Below are 26,577 nucleotides of genomic sequence, written 5' to 3'. Positions count from 1 at the left end.
ATGGAGCAGATCCACCAAAGCGTTTTCCCCCTGAGGCATACACATTTTTTCTCTTTGATTTTCAGTGAGAGTGCCGTGTTTTTAGAATACCAGCAGCATGACGAGGCACTGTCTGCTTGCCATATTTAAATGCACTGATAGTTATAGAATATTCAACTGTGAATAACAAACTGCGGGACAGAAGAGTCTTCCAGTGCTAGATGTGATCAGTAGTAAATCTCCTCCGAAGGCCCGACAGCGATCTCGCGAATTGCACGAAACCACCAAATACGCCCAAATGAAATAAAAAAAATATCCTTATAGTGGTTGGAAAATAAACACACTTAACTACTTTCACTGATTCAATGGAAATAATAAACACACGACCACGACAACATATGGTCTTATTATAATTGTCCTGATGATAAATTATGTGATAATGCAACTGCTTAGAATACTATGAAATATGTTGTGTGCCTTATTCTGTGTATCACATCACTGAAGGACCTATTTCAAACACTCGACTGAAGTTATGAAATGAGTTTGGGGTAAAAATGTCATTATATGGTATTTACACAAGCTTTCAGGTGTAACATTAGTAACATTTAATACCAAAGGGCCGTAGTTCACTGAGAAGCTACGCAAACAGCTGTCAGTATCCCCGACTTCAAGTTCCCGACTTCTAATTTCTAACAAGTCTAACATGTTGATTTTTCTCTAGAAGAATGGCTAACTGAGTCATTTTCCTTCATTGTACATTCTTTTACAGGAAAATTTTTATTTATTTTTTTTACAATTATTGGTTTTGTTTTATTTTACATTAAAAACTTAATAATAAAATAAAGAGATGTTAAATCTGTTCAATCAGTTTTTAGTTTTTAGTTTTTTCATAAAAAAAAAAACACTACAAAAAGTACCAATAAGAGAACGGTTAAACTACTGAACCGATAAGGGGTATCGATAAAAGTAGCAATACCGTTAAAACCTTAACGAGAACCATCCCTACTCACTGTAAATACCTATAAATGTAAACCACTTAACATAATTGCTATTGAGTTGTGAACAGCCATAATGTTTTGTGCATTGTACATAATAGTAATTGTCCATCTTTTCTGCCCTCTTCCAGCTGATGGCTTGTCTCAGCTCCAGGCCGCTCTGTCCAGCACTCAACAGTTCCAGCAGATGTTTGATGAGCTTCGTAGCTGGTTGGACGGACAGACTGGGAATCATACAACTGGGATGTCCGAAACCCTCCCTTGCCAACCTGACACTCTGAAGACCCTTCTCACCCAACAAGAGGATTTCCAGCGAGCCATAGCACAACAACGCGGATCCTACGAACTCATCCAGGCTGAGGGAGCTTCTCTCCTGGCATCCCTTCCTGCGGGAGATGAGCGATTAGCCTTACAGACTCGCTTGAACAACTTACGGCAAGACTGGGAGGTCTTAAACCAACATGCCTCAGAGAAACATTGCCGGATAAAAGAGACACTGACCCGGGCTGAGCTGTATCAACAACATCGCAATGAACTTGTGCCTTGGATTGCAGAATGTGAGGAAAAGGAGGCAGAAATCAACCCATCGCTGGATGCTGCTGTCTTAGACGACTCTTTGCAGAAGGCTAGACAGTTGAGTCTTGATCTGGATCGCCGACGACCGCTTTTAGATTCTCTGAACACAGCAGCTGATCAATTGCTGGAGCAGAGCTGCACTGGCGAAGAGGAAGTGAGGGATGAAAAGGCACAGCTCAATCGTAGGGTAGACGGGCTCTCGGAGCGACTGCAGGGACGCACAGCTCAGCTCGAGGAGTTGGGAAGCAGATTGAAGGAGTTTGAGGATGGCAGACAGGCTGTAGAAAGAAGACTAGAAGCAGCCAGGCATCAGATCGAGGTTCAAGAGGCGCTCGGACCTCAAGCTTGTAGCAACAAAAGCCTGGAGCGTCTGCGAAGCCAACAGGAGCTGTTAAACTCTGTACAGCCACAGGTGGTGTACCTGCGAAATCTGGCTCAGGGGCTGCTGCAGGACGCACCCCAGATATCTGGAGCCGGCCAAGATGGAGGTCAGAAGCTGCTGCAGCAAGCTTGCGATACGGAAAAAGAGTTTGAAGAAGTTACTGAGAAGGTGAGAGAATTTGCACATGATCAGGAGCCCCTGGATTGTGTCAGAAGGTTATATATATATAAGCCGATCTGTAGTTGTGTCTGCGCTCATTTCGTGTCTGCTGAAATTTTCTGGCTTGCTCCAGATTTAATTCATTTTCATATCTTGTAAACATGTTTTTGATCAAAAAAAAATTCTATTTCTACTAATAATAATAATAATAGTAGTAGTAATAGTTGTAGTATTACAGAAGTAGTAGTAATAATAGTATTTATAGTATTAGTATTACAGTAGTAGTAGTAGTAGTAATAATGTAGTAATAATAGTAGTAATAGTATTAGTAATACAATAGTAGTAGTAGTAATATAGTAATAATAGTAGTAATAGCAGTAGTAATAGTAGCAGTAATAGTAGTAGCAGTAATAGTAGTAGTAATTGTAGTAGCAGTAATAGTAGTAGTAATAGTAGTAGTAGTAATAGTAGCAGGAATAGTAGCAGTAATAGTAGTAGCAGTAATAGTAGTAGCAGTAATAGTAGTAGCAGTAATAGTAGTAGCAGTAATAGTAGTAGCAGTAATAGTAGTAGTAGTAGTAGTAGAAATAATAGTAGTAATAGTACCAGTGATAGTAGTGGTAATAGGAATAGTGGTAGTTGTAGTAGCAGCAGTATTAGTAATAATAATAATAATTTATAGTCATACTCAGTATAAAAGCATTACTTTACATATAATTTATAGACCTAGATTTGTAAATAGCTTATTAAGAGATAGCAAGTTAGCCATTTTTGTATTATTCATCTGTTGTAAAGTTCACAAAATTTCAGAAGTTCTTTTCTTGAAAGTTGTTTTTCCACCAAAATGATGTCATTCCCTGGAGAATGATGTCATTGAGGAAACTTTGTCCTTGCAGAGTGTCATGAGGGAAACTAAAACATGAAAAACAGGAATAGTCTCCATTTATTAAAAATATTCATTTATATAAAAAGACAAAATAGAAATGAAGAAATGTACATTTTCATGGTAAATTAGGGGTTTTATGTTAAAATTGCTCAGGAATGTAGCCAGAAATGACAACATAAACATGAAAACAAAACCAGAGAAATAACTAAAAGTTTCTCATATTGTGACATAGATTTTTATTACTATAATTATGTATATAGTAGCTTTTGCCTGGCCCACATGCCGCAGTGAATTACGGTATGACTGGACCAAGTCTGGCTTCCATATAAGGGCTAAACATGGACCATATCTGGGCCTAGTCTCAGCCAAGTTAATAACCCCTAACTCGGCCTGAACTGGACCAGCTATGACCCATGTTTGGTTATGGTCTAGAAGCCATATTTGGTGTGTCATGACTGCAATGAAATTGACAAACCTGTGAAGCATCGCACTTTAGGCACATTAATAACGGCGATGGTTAGTATTGGTTAATAATAATCAAATTTGTAAAATAATAATTTGGTTAATGAAATATATGTAATGTAGGTTAAATTCAGTTATTTTGCAACACACAGGAAACAATAGATTAATAAATCTTGATTGTTTCCTGGATTAAAATGAAGGCATTAGAAGATGCAAACAGGAAGATGGAAATGACTTGTGCATCAAAATATTCCTTTAATCAAAAAAAAATTTAAATGTATTTTAAATGTGGGTCAAGATGGGCCAAACTTACGTGACCCACATATCAATTATTAACATCTAGGTCAAATACTACGTTTGACATCTGACCCATCTCTTGCGTGCCACCTTAAAGACGGTGCCATGTCTGTCAAACCTGGACCATGTTTGAATGCCGTATGAATACCTGCTGTGCCAGCTGTATGCCAAATCAGGGCCAGACTTTTTTGCTACCTGGGATATTATTAAAAAATAAAGTTGAAAAAATAAGACAATATAGTTAATAAAGTAGAAAAAATGTAATAGGTAATAATAATAAAACATATGTTGTTTTTTTTAAAAAGCTAATAAAATTAAAGAAAGAAGAACATAATTCACTTAACAGTAATATACTGCAGCTCTCTGATAAATTTAAGTGCTTCTTTAATCCTCACTTGTAAGTTGCTTTGAATAAAATCGTCTGGTAAATGTTCCCTCTCTTTCCCTCCACAGACTGAGCTGTGCTGTTCATCATTGGAGTCCCGGTTGCAGGGCGTTGGAGAGGTCCAGTCAAGGGTCCGAGATGTTTTCTCCCGCTTGGCTGATTTGGACGATGAGCTGGACAGCCTGAGCCCTGTGGGACGGGATACTGACTCTTTGGCTTCACAGGCTGACGCCGTCAGAGGCTTCCTGAGCCGACTCAATGCCCTACGCTCAGAGTTGGAGAATCATGGTGGAGAATGCACAACTATGCTGCGTCGAGAGGGCAGCTCTCCTGATCTTCTGGCCCTCAGGAGAGAGACTGAAGCTCTGAGCAGACAGGCGGGCAAGTTGGCAGAGCGAGGCCAGAACCGACTGGCGCTTATAGAATCTGCAGAGGAGCGCGTGAAGGAGTTCTACGCCCGTCTGGCTGATCTACAGGCGCTGCTGGGCCGGGCAGAGGAGGTGCTGAACACACAGGCTGTGGTGGGGACAGAAGTGGAGGTCATCAAACAGCAGCTTCAAGAGTTTAAGGTAGGAAAAGATTTGCAAACGTTACTTTTGGTGTGTACTGTATTTACACTTGCATTGTGTGATTGCACCAGTGTTTGCAAACAGTGTTCTAAGGTTTCAGTCTTAGTGGAGCGCTGAAATAAACATGAGCTCATGTGGTTCAGTTGATTATTTCTTGTGTTTTATTTCGATATCTAAACAGTGTCGAGAACAGCTTATGTCATACTAGGCATGGGACGATAACCGGTTTCATGGTTTACCATGGTTTGGAAGTCAAGGCAAACGTTTTCTGTTACGCCGTTCTTAAGAGACAGTATATATAAGGTTTTTTAAATGTTTAGTACGGTAATCTGTGTTTTTGAAGCTAATTAATGTAGCAGAAGTCAATGATTTGTCATGAGTTACCAAGATATTTAAAAAGAACTTATTTTAAAAAGTTATCACAATACACTGAAACTGTGATATTTTTATCCTAGGTTATAATACCATTAGAAACTTATATCGGCCCATGCCAATCTAATACCCAGTAGTTACGGAATCAACCACCCTACTCTGACATTCAGTGAGCAATGATTTGCAGATAACGTTCCTGAACCAGTGCTCCAAGTGAGCTTCTACACACCAGTACCATACCTGCCAACACTCATGTTTTTCCAGAGAGTCTCCTGTATTTCAGACCCATCTCCTGTCACCCTCCCTTTTTGTTATTTCTCCCAGAAAAGTCCCGAAATTAAAATACTAGGAGTATTAAATAAATAAACGCAGCTTTATTTTTTCTATCACACTCATTTCTTTTGATTTCTTCTGATGAAACGTTTGATTTAAAAAAAAGCTGTGCTGTGCTTCTTTGTAAAGTTGCACAATTTGGTCCAGTATGTTTTTTTTTTTTTTTTGTTATTAATTATTTATTATTAACATGTAATCATTTTTATGTTTAGTAGTTGTACTTAGGGTGGCACGGTGGCTCAGTGGTTAGCACTGTCGGCTCACAACAAAAAGGTCGCTGGTTTGAGTCCCGGCTTTGCCATTTGGCATTTCTGTGTAGAGTTTGCACGTTCTCCCTGTGTTGGCGTGGGTTTCCTTTGGGTGCTCCAGGTTTCCCCCACAGTCTAAAGACATGCGCTATAGGTGAAATGGGTAAACAAAATTGGCTGTAGTGTATGAGTCTTTGGACTGCGGGGGAACTCACTAAATTTACTAAACAATAACATCTACTACCATTGTAATATTTTACAATAGTTGTGTTTTTGAGATTCGCTGTTAAATAAATGTGATTAAAACACATTTTACTCTACAACTGTAAATCTGTCTAATTAAAATATTAAATAATAATATATCATAATATTATTACTTACTTAATCATTTGAAAGGCACAATGTAGTATTATTTCAGTGAATTGTGCAGCCCTACAAGAAACTTTTCATAGAGCATACCACTTTTCCTCACATGGACACACTGACTACCCAAACCTACCATTCAATCAGGATTCAGTTGCATTGTCTGAACTCTTATCTCGTAAATGTGTGCTTTTAAAAATAGAAAAGTAAGGAAAAATGGGTCCAGATCTGTGTGCCACTTCTAGTATTTGTATAACTGTAGGGTTAAAGCTCTCCCCACTGGGTAAATCCTCTTTTCCCGACATGTTCTTGCTATTTTCTTCTTATCATTCTGGCTGTGATGGTGATGAGAGAATAAAGAGAGCCGTGTCTACACTCAGAGTGGGCTGTTGGAGTTCACCTTTACTCCTCTGACTGTCTGATGAAACGTCTGTATCTCTTACTCATGCCTCTCGAGGGTGGCGAAAGAAAGCCGAGTGTGCGAGTGGAGAGGTGTAGGTGGAAGTGGGAAGGAATGGAGCGGAGGAAATGACGGATAACGGTGGGCGTCAAAGACCTCCAGGAGCAGGACAGTGAATCAGTGCTGTTGAAAATGTGTCTTGCTGAGACTGAATCATGCCATCCTCCGCCATGTTGGATTGCTCAGCAACAACAGTATGACTTGTTTCAAAGATTTGGAGTGCTTGTGACCTTTAACTGAACATTTAATGAATTTAAATTAGAGGTAAATCTTTCATTGCGGGTGTTTTTTTTTTTTTTTTTATAGCACTCCACTGCTGAGTGCTGGCAGTGAGAGCTCATTAACAGTGGCACTACTTTGATGGACATTGAGCTTAATCTGACCATTCGATTAATCAATATGGTAGAGGAAGCAAGAAGGTCATATGCAAAAAAACAGTATTAAAGGGTTGTTTTACCCCCTAAATAATGAATGATCCCTCCTGAAGGATGTCCAGAGTATACAAAGATGTGTGTTATACCGATCTGTATCTTATTTAATAATAATATAAATTTGATCTCTCCTATAATGGTTCATACCATTGTCAATTCATTGTCACACTATGAGTAACTCGCAGCGGCAAAGCTACAAGAGAATGAGCGACTTCCGATGACCTCTGTCTACGCAAGCGACAGCGACTGTTGACGATCAGGTGGGCGTGTCGAGAAACGCAACAAAGTTGAGAATATTTCAACTTTATGCAAATGAAGAGCGACTTTCTTGAGCGACAACCAATAGGAGCACCAGTAGAGCTTATGTGATCCTTTCTCAGCTCGCTCAGAGGCCGGTTGTATTCGTGCTTTATAGACCTACACAGACAGACACAGACACTTGAAGCAGGTAGTGATGGGAAGTTTGGTTTTACTGACTCTGACCTTTGAGTCTTGTTCATCGAGTTGTTTTGCCAAATTAACATTAAAATGTTACAAGATGCTTCCAAACACATATACAACTAGCCCAAACATTGATCACACTACAAACAAGTTATAGCTAGAATGTTACTATACAATGCAATGCCACTATATTGAGAAAGAGAAAATAATCCTTCATTGTTTACCTGGTGTTTTGTCTATTATTAGCTCTGCTCATGTAAGCTTAACTAATAAAAAAAATAATAATAAAATAAAAACGGCTTTCAATGTATAACCTTATATAATTCCCCATCTTGGTCCCTTTTTATTTTTATTTTTTATTTAGTTTACTTTTTTAACTTTAATTTAAATGTTTGAATTATTTTCTCCTTTAAAATGTATTATGCAGATTGTAACCACATCTCCGTTTTTTCCCAGTTTCTGCAATCTATTGTCAGGTCGCTGCTATAGTGTGAATCAGGCAAAAATGGGATGCAGTCTAAAACCAGCAGATCTAGCCTACCAATAGACACTGTAAGTGTTCAAAAGAAATGTTTAAGTTTAAGTTAGGTTTGTATCTACATATAGCCTAAAAGTAAAGCCATATTAGACTAATAGTGGCATTTTAGTAGATGCCTGTGTATGCCTGGAAGTCAAACAGTAAACAATGAGCGCAATCTTTTATAATCATCCATTTATCAAACTTGTCACTTTTTATGCCTGTTTAATTTATTTACGTTTTATTGTTCAAATATTCCTAAAATCACTTGGATTTAAAGTTCTTAATCAATTAAAATACAATATATATATATATATATATATATATATATATATATATATATATATATATATATATATATATATATATATATATTATAAATGTGGAGGGTTAAAGATGTTTTCTGAACCACTTTATTTGACTTTTAAGTTTTTCACACAGATAACATTAGTATTGTTTTGGATCTGCTGCTATGGTGACACAGATGTTCGTAGCTATGCCCTCTCTATGCCCTTCTAAAAGAGGGCCGGCGAGCACAAAGTCATTTGAATTTAAAGCGACAGTCACCAAAAATGCACGATTTGGATTAAACTATAGACTGTAAAAGATATGAACCTAGTATCCGTGACGTCGACCATAGGTTTCTGAAGAGTGCAAATTAAGCTACAAGTAGGCGTGGTCAACCGTCGCCATTTTGTTTACATGTCATCGCACCAACCAGGGGATACCAAACAAAGGAAAAGAGGCGGAGCTTTAGTGGAGCTACAGAAGCCTGCTAGCATTTTGCTTAGATGGGCTTTTCCTTGGGAGCCTGCGACTCGTTTGTGTTCTGACCACATGTGCTTGGTTGTGTACTGTATCAATAAAGTGTTTAGTCTTTTAAAAACGCTGTTGTAATACATAGAGCCACTAAGCATTGTACTTATGACATTATTCTACAGGAGGAAACTACAGGAGAAAACTAATTACTTCCAAATATAGTCTGTGTTAGTAAATGCAAGGCTATTGATGAACTCCAGGCATAAAACAGCGGCTAATCAGCTGAGGTGACATGACTGCAACCAGCGAGACCTAGCTGTCACTCAAGTGGCCACGCCTTTAATTATGCAGACTTAATAAAACTTAATAAAATCAAAACAGAAGAGTTATAAAAAATTTCACTTCCCTCACAGTTGTCATGAAGGGTAATATTAGCTATATACACCAAAACCATCTTTTGTACCAGGCTGTACACATGTTTTCATCAGCTGTAAAATTGGCCAATTTAGCATTGCAATCTGAAAACATCTGGATTTCCTGGAGCCAGCCCCCAAAGGCAAGTCAATGAATTGCAGTTTTAGTTATATCTGTATTGGCTTCACGAGGGAGAGCAAGATGTTTCCGCTTGGATTAAACTAAAAGGGGCAGTTCAAAGAGCTGAGCTGAAGCTTTACACACAAACTCAGAGGACATCAGAGACTTATTTTACATCTTGCAAATCATAATAGGCCCCCTTTCATGATTTTAATTCAACAATTATTGCATTTAGTATGTACTGTATACAACAACCGTTTAGTATATTCTTTGCATCCATACTTGAATGGGACGTCTTTTTTTGACCCAGACATGAGTGCAAAATTCTTGACAAATTCTTCAGTCTTTTTCCTCACGCCTTTTCCATTTTTGAGTATTGTGTTTCTACTCCCTGTCTACCCACATGCCTGTCTCATAGCTTCATTTCTTCCAGATCTCATCTGATCATGAGCGCAGCAGTCTAATAAAGCTCTCCATCAAATCTTTAACAATATGGGCCAACGCACACCATCACTCATCATCCCCTGTTCTGCTTTTCATTCGTTCTCTCTTTTATTCTCTCATGGCTGTTAAATATAGTTGTGCTGTATAGATGTGTTTTAGAGCCAGACAGCGAGAGGGGCAGAAAAAAAGGGGAATGAATAGAGGACGGAAGAGGACGTAGCTGAATAAGAAGTGGGTGTTGTCGATTTGGTCAAAAGAGAAGCTCATGTGAATGCTTAATCGATACAGGGGTGAAGTGGGGGTCTGGAATTAAGTCACTGCCAGAACAGTGTACAAAGTACAAAGGGCTTCAAAAAGCCTTGTTGACATTGAAAATTTGGGATACACTTGCGATACACAGCTGACACAACAAACATTTTTTCTGTCAGAGGTATTTGTTAAAAAACATTCAATTTAAGTTACATTTTTTAATGTTTTATTTATACATTTTAAAGCACATTACAAAAATATACAAAAATGGACAACATAAACATGTAACAATAAGCAAATACAATTAAGAGTCATTTGGGCAAAAAGAAAAAAGCAAAACAAAACAAAACGACAAAAAATAAATAAATTAAATAAATAAACACTCGCGCAATATTACATACAGAAAATACAGGTCTACAATGTGCTGACCTGGGGTGCGTTTCCGAAAACCATGGTTAGCCAACTAAAGTCGCAAGTTGCGTTGTTACAAACATAGTTAATTGATTTGCTGTTTTTCAAATCCACAGTTTAATGAAAATAGTGATAGGTTTCTGAAGAGAGTACCTACTTTCCTCTAATTTCATAAAATTAAGAACATTATTATCTGAATTTAAGTTTACTGAATTATCCTACGGGCGACACGGTGGTTCAAGGCTGATAAACATGTATGGTCCAGTGCAGCCTTCGCGCGGCCGCCTTTACGATCACGCGCACCTCTCAAAAAATGTAACTACACATCACAACAATGCATAGGGCAAGCTAGCGAGTATTTACAAGTGTCAAGTCCTGTGAAGTAGCTCCAGATGAAAACTATTGTTTTGTGTTTACCTTATGATTAAAGTTGTTACACGTCTGCCGGTTCCCGCCTCTGAATGATCGAGTTTTAGATACCTGTACATTTAAGGTAGCATTCAGAAAATAAAACACCCATGAAAAAAAAACACGACACAGAGGAACATAAAATCCTACTGCCAGCTAGTGTTTTGAAGTGTTATTGCAGAGCAACACAAACAGCACGCAGAAGTTTAACTGCACGACTACGCATAAGGTAGGCGTCAAGGCTTCACTCGATGCAGAAGTATAATCCAGCCTTCAACTTAGCAATGTCTCCTCACAGCAAGAAGGTCACTGGTTTGAGTTCTGGCTGGGCGATGTTTTCCCCGTGTTGGTGTGGGTTTCCTCCAGGTGCTCCCCCACAGTCCAAAGACATGCGCTATAGGCGAATTGAATAAACTTAATTGGCCGTAGAGTATAAGTTAATGAGTGTGTATGGATGTTTCCCACTACTGGGTTGTGGCTGGAAGGGCATCCGCTGCATAAAATATAATCCAGAATAGTTAGTGGTGACCCCTGATAAATAAGGGACTAAGCTGAAGGAAAATAAATGAATGATTGATCCTGGTTGTCATTCTTGTGTCTGACTGAGCAGATTGAGTGGTATAATAATTAAGGCAATGGAAAATTACCGATTCTCCCCATTGTCTTGTGACCTTCAGATGTAGACAACCTTGCATCTCAAGTCAAATTTATATAGACTCTTGGATGGCCTGAGGGGGAGTAAATTATTAGCAGATTTTCAATCTTGGGTGAACTGTTCTTTAGTTATGCTGCGTGAGCACAGTTTGCAACAGAAGAATATCCCAAATAAAATAGTGCACAATAAAAGCACTTTTACAAGTGGACTTTTGAACCCCGCCGTATGTATTTACAGTCTTGTGTTTATTTTTAGAAAACCGAGGAATGAGATCTCATTCATTACAAAGGGGAAGACAGGACAACGATGAATAAAATGTTCAAAAAGACATGCTTGGGATTCGTCCAAGTTGGCTGCAAGCGCCTGTCGTATTTTTTCCCGTCTTTACTGCCCCATTTCTCTCCTTTCGTCTATCACATTGCAATGATACATTTTAGAGATAAATTTAAGCACAGCCCTCACGTCTGCCATGAGATCGTCTGCTCTCATTTTCGTCTCTCTCCACGCAAGCCAGACTCCATTTCAAAGACACCAAATCCAAAATGATGTCATTGCTCAAAGGGGGCGAGAAGGGAGGGTGGTGATCCTGAGTGTGTGTGTGTGTCTGAGAGGGTTTTTTTGTTGTGTAAGCTCCGTTGGGGCAGCTGCGGGGGGCATGGGGTATTAAGAGAAGGTGTCAGATTAGTCAGTGTCATTGTTTAGCTGCTCAACAATGAGCGTATTGAGATGTCGTGGAAATGGTTTTGGAGAGGGCCACTTTTCACTTGTGACTTCAGGACTCGGCAGTGTCGCCTGCCACTTTCTGTTGAAACACATCCTCATATTTAGCAGCACGTTGGCGTGTGCTTTAGTATGACATGTAGACACAGAAGGTGTGTTTGTATGTTGCGGGAGTGTGTCCTCAGGTCCATGTGTGAGAATGTTTCTAATTCCAGTCCATGTGGAGCGTCCGGCATCCCAGCTGTCTCCCCACCCTCGACCCTGCGAACACACTCACATAAGCAGGGTGTGGTTGGTTGCCCTCTCTGCCTAAAATTCCTGTCCCTTATGTACCCCTGTGCGGTCCCATGGTGCCCTGTCCCAAAGCAGCTGAAGCTTGAGCCGGCGGGGCGGGATGAAGTGCTAGACTGGAGTAAAACGAGGGCCTCCCGTCCAACTGGGAATTCCTCCGCAGGGCTGTTGGGATAAGGGAATGGCTTCTAAATCACATCAGGTTGTCTGTGCTGTCCTCACCCTCGCCGCTTATATCTTCACTCCTTATACTCTTTCCATCCGTCCATCACTCCTGCTGGTTTCTCTATTTTTATCAGCCTCTTTTTATGTAGTTTGTGGTCACCGCTTTTCTTCTGCAATAACAACTGCGCAGACTGTGTCATGACCTGCCCTGCCCCCCACCCAAACCTTAGGGGTTTCCCTCCAACTCATCAATCTTGTGGCCTCCAAGTCACATGAAGTAGATTAGCACTAATAGAAGAATGGATTTATTATTGTTGCTATAAAGTGATGCAGAGTTCAATAAATTATGTTATTATAGTAATTATATAACATGGTGAGACTACTGTTCAAATAATCTTTATTTCTATGGCGCTTTTACAATGTAGATTGTGTCAAAGCAGCTTAACATAGAAGTTCTAGTAATTTGAAACTGTGTCAGTTCAGTTTTCAGAGTTCAGTTTAGTTTAGTTAAGTTCAGATTCATTGCTAAAAGTCCAAACACTTAAGAGCAAATCCATCGATGGGCAGCTCCACAAGTCCCAAAACTAAGCAAGCCAGTGGCGAGGAATAAAAGTTCACCAATTGGCGAAAGTGCAGGGAAAAAACTGTATGAGGTTTTTGAAATTATAATTTGCGTTAAGTCTGTTGTGACAAAAACAATTAAAGTCCTTGTAAAATCATAATAGTTTTTTTGATGTTAGTCCTAAGCATAGCTGTAAGTTAAATCCAAAACCGTGACAAAAGTTGCATTTGGAAGATCCTCAGCTTGACCTCCACAGCTTGCAGTTTGTCTCTTCCACCTAAGTGTATCAATGATTTTGTTGACGTCACATCATATTTAATTTTTTTCGTTTTCTCATTTTTGTTGTGAAATAAGGCGCAATAAAGTGTTCGACGCATTTAGTGCGATTTGTTGCTATTTTCAGACCAATGCAACCCTAATTTTTACGTTTTGCGCCACATTGTTTAAATAGCAAATCCATTTGCACCACTTTGAGAATTCATGGGTGGGCTGGTCTATAAAGGAGGTGTGTTAAGGTGGATTGTTGGTGCTTTGCTATTTTGAGGAACTGGAATAGACCGCTCCATTGACCAACTGAAAGCTGGTCTAAGATCGCGTTAGTTATGTGCCTATGCAGGTTCAAAAGCTTAATACACACAAGATGTACATAAATACACACTTTTTTCAGATTTTTTTATGACAATTTGCATGTGTATAATATTATAATGATTATTATTATGAGTATTATTTATTATACACTCAAAAATATATATTTTTTAACTTTAACTTTTAACAAACTATTTAATTAAAATGAGCTGAAACGACACAATTCTTGAGATTTCATTGGGACAACTTAATTTTTTTATGTTTAATCCATTTGTGTTGGGACAACATGAATGAATTGTGTGGAACCCTGCATTTTTTACAGTGTAAATTCTTATATTAAAATTTTTATATTTTTTATTTTTATACATATTTTTATTGGTTTGAATAAAAACAAGCTTAGATTTGTCCACCTGTCTGGTTTTGGAGACGTGTGCATCACCATATGGGGCATTAGAATAGGACGTGTGTTTGGATATAACTCAAATTTTTGACCACATTTCATTATTATTGTTTATTTATTCGTTTGCTAGAAATTAGAACTGAATTTAGAAATAGTTTTAAAACAAATCTTTGCACTTAACAACACCCTTTCCTTGTCCACGAAAGTAAAGAGAAAGCAAAGTAAACTACAATTAAATTTAACTGATGCTAACATTGGCACCTCAGTTTAAAAAAAAACAGTTTAACATTAGCCGACAGTGACTAACCATTTTTGTTACCTAACAGACTTGTAATTGGGCATGATTATGTTTTTGCTGCCTCAGATAGCTTTTTGTGATATTATCATGCCATCTTTCAGTGACCTTTAATATCAATCTGATGTAGTTTCCATTTTCTACCTCAGAGTAACGTTATGTAAACCTACCATTTTGGTAAAAATTTAGTAATAATTGAGCTAAGGAGTTCATTCAATTAGGATAACACGATTAGACTAATCAGATTTTTATTTCTTTCTAAATTGACCCCATTCTATACATCACACACTGGCATCTGGGTGTATGCGTGTTATGTCATGCTCTCTCCAGCCGTTCCCATTGCCTGATATTGTTTCAGCTGTTGTGCATTACTTCAGCATTCCGTAGAATAGCCCACTTTCCCTTCCAGTTACCTCAATTAGCTCACCAACAGAAATAAATAGGAACTTTATGTCAACAGGGTTACCCCATTGGCATTCGAAAATAATTACAAAGATAATAATCAGCGTAATGACCGGACGAGCAAATGTGAGAACAAGAGTTGTCTGATTTTTACAAAATAACAAATAGTTTTAATGATATTCAGATATGAAGTCAAGGTTATCATAGTTTTGTATTTTCATTAGTTTTAGTTTTTATTTCGTTTTGACTTTTTCAAATTCAGTTTAGTTTTTAGAGGTAAATTTACTAGTTTGTCTTACTGTAGTTTCTATATTTTGAAATTGCTTAGTTTTAGTTTAGTTTTTATTAGTTTCAGTGTTATTTAGGTTTTTTTAATAAGGATATTTTTTAGGTGCAAGATTCTAAATCATCAGAATAATAATTGTATAATAAAAACTCAACCAAAGATAGACTACATTTATTTGACACAAAAACACTACCATCAAGCACTACCATCTACTCCTGCTCAAATTTAATTACCACACCCCACAAGATAGCAGCCTTAAGTAAAATATGTGTGCAAGGCTGCTTCTGAGGTTTGATACACACGTGAACCGCATCTTTTGTGACAATCTTCCCAAGTTTGGATTCAACAAATCAAAAATATGTAGTCAGCAATCATAATTTCAGTCAGTTAAAACATCACCATGATCTGAAAGATTTCTTACTATTACATTTCGCAACCCAACTTATGACTTTCTGTTATGAAATAAACTTACGTTTTGTCAGATCCTCTCATTTTAGCCCTCGGTTTACCCGCACTGCAGTTGTTTAGTTTAGTCACAGCAGGCTGTTATGTATGGTTTGTGTTTGGTTCGCTGAATCACACATGTGCAGTATTATCGGTTCACCGCTTCTTAAATTTGATCTCAGTGTACTGTTCTAATAACTGAATAACTCAGTATACATTGGTTTATTTTGAGTCAGAGGGGGGTATCAGGCATGTAAAAATTAAGTTGTTTGTGGATAAGTGCTTAACGTTAATGGAGATGCGAATTGTTTCAAATGATTTAGTTCAATTTGTTGTATTAGTTCAACCAGTTCACTTAGAAGATCCGGTTAAGAAGAACGTTTAGTACAGGATCGCGATTACTAATACAGAAATAAAACCCATTGTTGGGCACAAATGTGTTGAAGTAATAATTTTAAGTGTCTGCTTGGGTCGTATTTAATGTCGTCATCGTGCTGCTGTCATGTCCAGTCGTTGTTTTTGTCACACTGTAAATTCTAACATGTTCAGTTTACTTAAAAAAAGTTTGGAAACCGATTGCCTTATTTTTGCAATATAAACTTACAAGGAAATCTTAAGTTTAGTTAATTATTGCTTTAAAGTAAGAAACCTAAAACTTCTAAAGTAAACTAACTGGTAAAAATCAAGTTAGTTTAATAGAAAATTCTAGTTAACATACTCTTGAATATTTAGTAACCTTACTTAGGGTTTTATAGTAAGATTACTTTATTAACTCTATTTAACTAATACTGTTATATCATGTTCAGTTAACATCTTAAATGCTAGTAGTGTCAACATTGTTTTAATCCACCATTTTAAGTAAAGTCAACTAAAGAAACTACGTGCAATCGGTTTCCACATTTTCTTCAATTAAACTGAACATAAAATATGTAGTTCAACTTACAAGTAATGACATTATACAGGTCTTAAATGTAAACATTTTATTTTACAAAAAGAGCAGTTTCACAATAAACATGATATTTTAGCATGACAATACACTTGTACACAATACATTTTTGGAAAAACCTGTTCTAAAGAGCACTAAAGTGCTGTAACAGCAATGCAGACAAAAATATAATAAAAAAAAAAAGTACAACCCCCAAGCTTACTAAAATGTTTGAAAATCTAATATATATATATATATATATATATATATATATATATATATATATATATATATATATATATATATATATATATATATATATATATATAATTAAATACTTGGGGAAAAAAGATACTTAAATTAGTGTAATTAAACATGCCATTGCACCAGCACCTTTAAACATGGCAGCAAATAGACACTCACAGAGGAACAGATGTTTAGCTTTAAAGCTGATTTTTTTAGACTGTGAAGTTTAGATTTTCCTACAGAAAATATCACATTAGTGTTGTCAAAAGAATTGAGTTTGGTACCAGTACTGAATTTTGGTATAAATCAATACTGAAATATTAATAACATCCATTTCCCACCAATATTTGAGCGCTACAGAGCTTGTTCTTAAACACCGCTGATTGGCCACTGTGTTCACATGCACAGTCCAAACAAGGTTACACAGACACTGAAGCATTTCAAAGCCATGTCGATCAGCTGATCTGTCTATAAGCTGACATAAGAGCTATCTGCTGATGGATCGACTAATCGACAGTGCTTTGAAATAATCCAGTGTCTTTGTATCTTTGCACCTGGTGAACAATGGTAAAACCGATGAACTTCATAGCCAATCAGTCATATCTGTTGAGCATGTGAACACAATGGCCAATCAGTTCTTGCAATGTTAGTGTGAAATCGACACTTTTTTTTAAATTTCAGTACCGATTGGTACCAAACTCAATACTTTTGACAACCCTATGAATCACAATACATTTTTTAGGTAAAAAATGTGTTTTAAACACCAAAAATGCTGCAATTCTAAACGTAACACTGCAAACAGCAACATGGCAAAAGCAAACAAAGAATTTTTTTTTTAAATGTTTGAAAATCCTTTAACAGAACCTTTAAACATTTAACACAGCAGCATATAGGCTCTCGCAGAAAAAAAAAAAAAAACACATTAAGCTTCCCTCCCAGCTAAAGCAACACACGTTGAGTAAATACATTGCTTGTAGTCTTTGGGAAGTCCGAATTCAGTGCGTAAATCAAAGCAAAAAAGCAGACCTACTGCGTGTGGCAAAGTAGGGACATCATCCATAACCACTTTTCCTTCCAGTATAATGGCCCACATTGCATCCACATTGAGGTCCTTTAGATATCTTCACACAAGACAATCAGCAGGCCAACATCTACTGCACTGAAGTCAGACTCTACATCCACATCCTATGAATAGAGAAAGAAAAATAAGTTTGATATTCTAAATGACACTAATAAAGCATGTAGTGGCCAGGAGACCAAAAGCATAGGTGTAAACATTACAATTCCTTGCGCTTAATTTGGTAATACTTTAGTATAGGGACCAATCACCCTATTAACTAGTTGCTTATTACCATGACTATTTAAATCTACACACATTCACAACTTAATTAAAATCAAGCACTTTTTTTCAGGATCTATTTTTCCCCCCCAAGACCAACAAGCAAAGTCAGACAAAAATAATGACTGTCCAGCAGCTGCAGGAGGCTTCACTCAGTGTCCACAGTGTACAATAAATTAACTACATTCAAATGCTTCTTATAAGAACGCCTTGCTTTGCTACTCCTTCAATGTAGACCAACGTAATAGATTTGCCTGTACTGTTCCTACTAGGGTTGTCATGATAATGGAATTTGGTACCAATCGATATTGAAATTTAAAAAAAACATCCATTTCCTGCTAATGTTTGAGCGTCATTTCTGTTGAGCATGTGAACACAATGGCAAAACAGTGCTGTTTAAAAATGTGCTCAACAGTGCTTAAAATGTTTTTGAAAATTTCTGCATCAATTGGTACCAAATTCCAGTATCGTGACACCCTAGCCCCAACTCCTCCATATACCAAATATTGTTTGCTCCAACCTTAAAACATGACACTATTCTATAGGAACTTTAAATTTTTTTAATTAAAGAAACACTGTAATGTAATAACAAACTGCATTAAAAGGACCTTTTAAACATTTTCAAGAAATTAAATGCAAATGTGTGAGAGACCATTTGGTGCTACATAATCAATATATTTTGGGGGAAAAAATTATAATAAACCGAGAACCGATTCATGAATGCACTTGGTTTTGCTAGATTTAAGCAGTCAGTCAAGTTTGCATTATTTAGCACACTGATTTCCAATTTATTAATAAATATTTATTTTAGAGTAAAGGGATATTTTAGTATGGCTTTTGGAGCAAGCGTGCAGCCATCTACAATCCCACAGCAGGTGACTTCACAGGGTTGGCTATTATACGGAGCATCTTTTGACTTTGGGGCTTTAAACACTATCTTTTTACATTTTAATCCAGCAGGTTCATCCAACAGAAATTATATTACTCTCAATATATTACATAGCTATTACACTTATTAAAACTTTATTTTTCAAGCTAATATTCCTCTTTTTCAAAACAAGTGCATTTAAAAATGAAAGAAATGCATTCATTACTTCACTGGCCTATGAAGCTAACTGACCCTGTGATGTCACAAGTTGCTGTAATTGCAACGTGGCAATGCTCTTGCTCCAAAGGCCATAATAAAACATCCCTCTAACTTTCAAATACTTACACTAATTGCATTTGTTTTATTTATTTATTTTTCATAAAATTGGAAGTGACTGGAACTAGAATGACTGCTTCATTTCCAGTCTAAGAAAGCAGAAACAATAATATTACTTACAAAACACATCCAGAAACAATCTTTAGACTCATCCCTCAAAAGGACTGAAAGACCCGGAAGAACTGCTGTGCGGACAAGCATTACATCAGATGACTGTGAAAAAGTAAAGACATGCATTATAGCCCAGTGGAAACAATGAAATGCAAATATGATTCAAAGATGATGTCCCAAAAATACCTTTGAATAAACTTGTTGCAAAATCTCATCTAGTTTTCTTTTTTCTCTCTGAAAATTTCAAACGAGCAGTGTGTGTCCAATTCAGCGTTGAACTCGGATCTTAAATTTCTTCCTAATATTAGAGTGAATTCTGCAAAGATCTAATCAAAAACATTATTAGTCGTTAATAACATTCAAACACACAATTTCACAAAATTACACAAAGTTTTGAAAAGGAAACAAACCCTCTGCAGCATTTGTTTCACTTGTATCAGCTGGTGTTTTTTTTATGACTTCCTTCTGGATGTCACTGTTGTGCACAAAAACGTGAAGTGTTATTGACATGGCTAAGCAAAATTTTGAAACAAAGAAAACAGTAATCAGAAACACATGCAATGATACAATGCAATTTCATTAAGCAACAGATGTAACATTTTAATAGTGTTTAAAAAGTTGTGCACTTTTCTGATGTGCAGGTGCAAAACTTACATTTCCACTGCATATCAGCTCACAAACTGGTAGTCTAAAATAAAAAAAAAAAATTAATAAAGGGTATAACGATATTACAAACCAAATACCACTCAACAATATGCATCACAATATTCAATGCAACAATCCAAACAACACTGTATTTGTTCAAATGTATTTGCCCTAAATAAGTGAAACCATCTTTAAAAGTGCAAACAAACAGGCTTGGCAAAGCCCGTTTACACTTTTAAAGTTTCTTAACAGAAACTTTGCTTATAACAAAGGCTTGTTGATGCCATTGTGTGACATTGAGCTAACAAAGGGATGTTTCTGTGCTTGGTTATACGAGTCATCATAAGTTAACAGCCACCATTTCATCACTAACGTATCCGTCACACATATTCAGTCGCGTCTGGTCAGATTTAACTGTCATTACAGCAATACAAAAACACTCCATTGGGGTAAATGTAACGTTAACACTGGGATAATTCTTCAAAACGGCATGAAAAAAGACAAATAATATATATACTGCGATTTTTACAATATATGACTTGTCTGTGTTCTTCAATCTCTCTCGCACTTTCACAAGTTTAACTTTTAGTTTCATAGGGATTGTTAGCATAAGCACCCTTTAGCATCATGTGTAAATATGTATCTGCCTCATAAAGTGACACGAATCGTAATCGCATCGAAATGCTAAATTACTAACGACACTTACGGGTCCATTTTGAGCTGAAACTGCTTTAAAATGTTGTAAAAATCCCGGCGATCGTGGGAAAAAAAAGCGACTGGTCTGGTCATGAGCCGCTAAACGTTACATCTATTTGAATGGATTGCGCCACGCAGTGTTGCCAGATGTAGCTGACTGATCCCAACCACAAACAGCTCTAAAACCCGCTGAAAACCAAAAAACACCGTCCAAAAATCTGGAGAATATTATAACCTGTTTTGAAGTTGAGCGGGGCGAGGATGTCTTGTCCTTGGGAGATCACAGCCGTTGTAAGCGTTGCAAGTACACGATCAAATTCAAAACCGCCCAATCTGGCAACACTGAGCGCGCTCTCGCTCTCTCAGTTCATCATTTGAAATGGCGCGCCCGCTTTTTTAAGAGCAAAACAGCCACTTTACAAATGATTTCTACAAATTATTAATAGTTATTAAAAGGAACTAGGACGCTGAAAATAGCTAATCTAGTAAAGTAGACAGTATTGCAAATAACGTGCAGAGGTCAAAACGTTTAGTCGCAACATCATGGGCTGAAAAAACTAAGTTCACAAAACAGCAAACAATACACAAAGTGCAGGAAATAAACAGATTACTGATACTATACAAATAAAATCAAAGTAAATAAAATGAAAAGTTTACCTTGATTTACTGCAGTACATCTCAATATGAAATCCTGTCCTTCGACGATAGTGTTGGGTTGGGTTGTGAATCGAGATGGGGGATGGGAAATCACCACCCAGTACGCATGCGTAACAGCATGACTTGGCCCTTATAAGCAATTTTACTCAAATTACATTAGTTATGGGAACTTTATACCTTACTATGTCAGTAACACTAATACATTTCTAGTAAACTCAACAATTTGCTTAAAATTAAGTAAACACACTAGAATTTTCATAGTAAGGAATACTATTCGCTTTTACAGTGCACGGGAGCAACAGCAAGGATGACTGGAGGAGGACCGACTTGATCTGGCCAATGGCATCAGGATTACAGACTATGAGGTGCTGTACGGCAGCGCCAAGTAAATTCTTAAAGGCTTACAGTCTGTATTAAATACATTTACAAAGACGAAAACAAAGGACTTTTTTACTATAATTTTAGTTAGTTTCAGTAAATTTTTTATGTACACAATACAGTTTTAGTTAGTTCTAGTTTTTTTTTTAAAAACTCAAGTTTATTTTTATTTCAGTTAACAAAAGTGTTTTTTCAATTGTAGTTTTCGTTTTTCCTTTGTTGTTGTTAACTATAACACCCTTGGTAAATGTTAAACTAAAGGTTTATGGTGTAAGTGTTTATGCCAACATTGAAGACTTGCTTTATTGCTTAAATAGCAATGGCAGGACCAGATTCCTCTGTCATTCTTAACAGAGGTGTTTGTATTCCTGCCTCTGCTCCATATGGCTTTTATGTCTGTGGCGATGAGAGAGAACAATGCACACATTGAGTCATTCAGGTAAAGCCTGGTGGTTAATTATAAATCTACTGCTGAGATAGAGAAAATGAGAGACGTGCTACCTAGTAACCAGTGTGGCAAAGGGAACGAGAAAAGAGGGGGGTTGATGAACAACCGAAACAAACAGATGAGACTTTCAGTACCTTTTTAGTACAATCAGGCTGGGGGAGAGAGAGAGTAGGAGTGGGCAAGAGTCAAACGAAAACATTATCAACCGGTGTTCTGTTGAGGCAATTGCTGAATGAACATCAGTCTTTAAATGGGGGCCATTTTAGTAAAACATACAGCACTAGAAGAGTATTACCTATTCCATTCAGTCCAGGTCCAACCAGAGAGTCTGTTTAGGGGATTTTGGGGTTTGAACCCCTCCCTCTTCCTGTCTGAGTCAAGACTGTGACTCTTTAACCAGGCGTGACCGGCCAAATGACCAGTCACTGAAAGAATGAGGAAAAGTAGTGTGGGGGTGCACCAGTCATGAATTTAATTGATACAAGGACATTTTAGACGAGTTACAAAGACAGGATAGGTTTCATTGTTTTGTCTCCTATACAAATGAATTTGAGTATTACTATTATCTGCATGTTGTGTCTGGGATGCACGTGTGTTTGGGTTTAAATTAGCCAAGTAACACAGCTCAATGAATTCTAGTTTGATGTGGATCAAGGGAGAGAGCACAAGCACCAGCAAAGTGGACAACAAACCTCTTTTGTTTCTGTCGGAGGTTTGTGTTGGAAGCAGCCATGACAGCTGCAACCCAACTGACACAGAGGGGAAAGAGTTTATAAGAAAGACAGAGTATTTAGCTTGCTTGACATGCAGGCCACGAGGAGTGTGGTGTTTCAGAGCAACAGTTAGATCACTGAGGATGAACAAGCCCCTCCCCCTCTCCATGTGTGAGCGTATGCATTTTTCAATTTTTTTGCATGTATTTGTGCTTCTTATGTAGAGTGCTACAAAGAATTAGCAGACGTGCATTCTGTGTTTGTTTAATCAAAGTTTACTCATTACTCGCTGACCTTATTTGAGACAGATCCCAAATGCATATGACTTTCTCTCTTAGATTCCGCTGAACATAATATTTATGAAGGATTTTCCATGCAATCACAATGAAAGGGTTTTGAAGCCTGTCAGCTGGGACTTGATTACATAAAATTTAGTATGATTTCTTTGTCTGAGAAGTGCATATAAAATCAGTTTTTTTATTCTGGTTAGGGCTGCACGATTTAGAAAAAGTTTGTTATTCTAGTATTTAGTTTTTTGCAATATATTTTGCGATTGTAAATATTTCGCGATATATTGCATTTGTGAATATTACGTGATATATATTGCGATTGTGAATATTCCATGATGTAAATTGATTGTGAATATTCTGCAATATATGTTACGATTGTGAATATTCTGCGATATATTGCATTTGTGAATATTACGTGATATATATTTCATTTGTAAATATTCTGCGGTATATATTGCGTTAGTGAATATTCCACGATATATATTTCGATTGTGAATATTCCTTAATATAAACTGAGATTGTGAACATTCCATGATGTATATTGATTGTGAATATTCCGCAATATATATTTAGATTGTGAATATTCCACGATATATATTTAGATTGTGAATATTCCGTGATATATATTGTGATATGTAAATATTCTGTGATATATATTTCAATGTGAATATTCCACGATCTATATTGCGATTGTGAATATTCTGTGATGCCTGTCAGAGTGTGCTTCAATCCTACAAATACTACAGTAAGAACTTTACCAATGGTTATTTGATGTATTTGTTGTGGAGATAATTCAAGTCTTGAAGTCTTGCAACAAGTCACCCACAATGTCACGATTGTGAATATTATATATCGATTGCGATATATATTTTTATTGTGAGTATTCCACGATATATATTTCGATTGTGAATATTCCGCGATATATATTGCGTTTGTGAATATTCTGCGATATATATTTTGATTGTGAATATTCCACGATATATATTTCGATTGTGAATATTCCACGATATATATTTCGATTGTGAATATTCCACAATATATATTTCGATTGTGAGTATTCCTCGTTATAAATAGCGATTGTGAATATTCCACGATATTTATTGCGTTTGTGAATATTCCGCGTTGTATAATGCATTTGTGAATATTCCGTGATATATATTGCGATTGTGAATATAATTTTACAATCATTAGGAAAGAATGCATAATTTAAACTGATTGGGATGTTTTTTTTAGGGGAGTGAATCTGCACAAAAAATAAATACACACACAAAATAAAGTAAATGACAGATGAAAACAATAGGACAAAGATAAAACATTAAATAAACAGTGAAATTCAATAATCAAATGTAAAAAAAACACTATATAGTCTTCATTGTATAATTAAACACAATTTTAAACACATTTTTTGTGTCCAAATTGTTTAAATTCACTTTTTAAATTGCTTGATGTCCTGCGATGTGACTATTGCTGATATCGATGCTGAAACAATATATTGTGTGGTCCTAATTCTGTCTGTTTGTCGCACAAATATATCTTGTAAATTAAAAGGCACCTATTTTACCCCTTTTTCAAGATTTAAAATAAGTCTTTTGTGTCTCCAGAATGTGTCTGTACAGTTTCAGCTGAAAACACCCATCACATTATTTATTATATCTTTCAGAACATTATAATTTTCTGATTCAAACACAATGTAGTTGTTTTTGTTTCCTGTGCCTTTAAAGCTAGTTCTCACCACCCACCATTCCCACGTGCCTTTCAGAGTGTGCCTTAATCTCTGCCTCGGCTGCGTCAGATAAACAGCACAGTGACAGACATGAAAGTAGCAGATCTCACGTAACGTTTGTGAGAAATACTACAGTAAGAACTTCACCAATGGTTATTTAATGTATGTGTTGTGGAGTTAATTCAAGTCTTTCTGCAATGAGTCACACACAATGTCGTTACAAAGATCATGTGGCATCCTATTTTAACGTCAGGAAATTTAAAACGTATATATTTTGAGTTTATATCACCTCAATATGACTGTGGACACACTATACCCACACACAGTTCTGTCCCGGTGCCCTTTCAGAAGATTTAGTATATTATACAAGTTTTATTGACTTTTATTACATTTTTATGGAGTTTTTCTATCTTTCAGTTCACATTCATTGTTACTGCCTGAAAAGGAATATAAAGAAAGGATAGACTGGGATGTGATCTTTGCAATAAAACTATTTTAAAAAGAGCCGCAAAACACAACATGCCAATAAAAATACTCTTCCTCACACCAGTTGTTTCTATCTCATGCTGCTTTGGGTCTGTAGTGGAATTTTCATTCATTTTCATGTTATGTTATCCTAAAGCCCCTCGTCAGAGGCCCCAGCCCTCCCTTACGTTCTCTCCTGACAGGATTGTGTTACAGAAGGGTAGCAGACGGGAATGCACAAGTGGGGTGTGTGAATATGGCAGACTTTTGTATGTCCTTCTGTATTGTTTTGCCGTTACAGAGGGCCCATCAGAAAAAGGAGGGAGGGAGTGCGGGTGAGCAGCGAGAGGGAATGTGTGCAGGGGAGTTTTTTCTTCCACGTATGGCAGTTTATTTAAGGGGAGAAAGAAAGGCAACCGTTATTACTTTAATTCCTTCTCACAAGCTCCCTCCTCTTTCAGCTTGACCACTCCTACTCTAGTTATCATTTCCTTCTCACTTTGCCTATCGGTCTGTCTGTTGAGCTTTGTTTTGCCTCAGGCATTTGCTCTTTTTGTGTGGAAGTGTGTTGATAGCAGCTGATTTAGGTTTATGTTGCAGCAAAGTAATGAATACAGCAACTCTAACCTAAAAATGAGCTGTCTCTTTTGACTTCTCAATTGACTCACTGAGAGGCATTAATTAAATCATTGAAGCTTGTTGTACACATGATATAACCAAACCCTTGGGAAAGAATGTTGTCCTGTTTCGTTTTACAAAGATAGTTTATGCAGCATTTATTATGTGATTAGCTGCTCTTGTTATCCAGTCATTCTGCAGGAGCGCGTCAGATCCCCGGATTGGCCATTCCCCCTGACTCCATGGTTCCTCCTCCTTCTTACTTTATCTTGAGTTCGCTCCTCTACCCTTGTCTCGTGTGTTTTTTTGGAAAGGGAAACCGGCATGATTGGACCACTTCCTGTGTTTTAATACCGTAGCAGGAAACAGAACAAACAGAGCTGGATTCAAACAAAAACAGAGAGAGAAAGGAGGGAACAAGAGCAAGAGAAAAAAAAGAGCCGAGAGCGCGTGTGTATGTGAGAGAGAGAGAGAGAGGGAAAGGGGGAGTGAACGAGAGAGGAAAACTGGGAGATTTTTTTAGCAGCTGCAAACCATTTCAGCTGTGTAGTGGCTTTACAACAGACGCAGAGAAAAGCGTGTATGAGAAAGAAAGTCTGCACAAGAAGAAATCAGAGAAAAGAAGAGCTAGTAGCTTGCGTGGAGCCTAGCTGA

General features: G+C 37.1%; 1 protein-coding gene and 1 long non-coding RNA gene across 3 annotated transcripts in view; one reads left to right on the top strand and one right to left on the bottom strand.

Moving 5' to 3' along the window:
- The window catches only part of macf1a (microtubule actin crosslinking factor 1a), a 388,147-nt gene that overhangs the window by 291,579 nt on the left and 69,991 nt on the right, over positions 1–26,577 (top strand). The window contains 2 exon segments of the mRNA XM_056479293.1: positions 1,106–2,100; positions 4,190–4,690. Of these exon segments, the coding sequence (XP_056335268.1) occupies positions 1,106–2,100; positions 4,190–4,690 (1,496 nt within the window).
- LOC130246371 (uncharacterized) lies at positions 17,525–21,532 on the bottom strand. 2 transcript variants are annotated; one of them, XR_008839434.1, is made up of 6 exons: positions 21,289–21,532; positions 19,945–19,978; positions 19,701–19,765; positions 19,477–19,616; positions 19,300–19,392; positions 17,525–17,821 (listed from the first exon to the last, which is right to left on the bottom strand). It is a non-coding gene; the product is annotated as an uncharacterized LOC130246371 (long non-coding RNA). The 2 variants fall into 2 exon arrangements; XR_008839433.1 differs by lacking the exon at positions 21,289–21,532 and adding an exon at positions 20,642–20,785.

Source organism: Danio aesculapii, chromosome 19, assembly GCF_903798145.1.
Source record: "Danio aesculapii chromosome 19, fDanAes4.1, whole genome shotgun sequence".
In the NCBI taxonomy this organism is placed as follows: Eukaryota; Metazoa; Chordata; class Actinopteri; order Cypriniformes; family Danionidae; genus Danio; species Danio aesculapii.
This window is presented reverse-complemented; position numbering and strand designations above follow the sequence as displayed.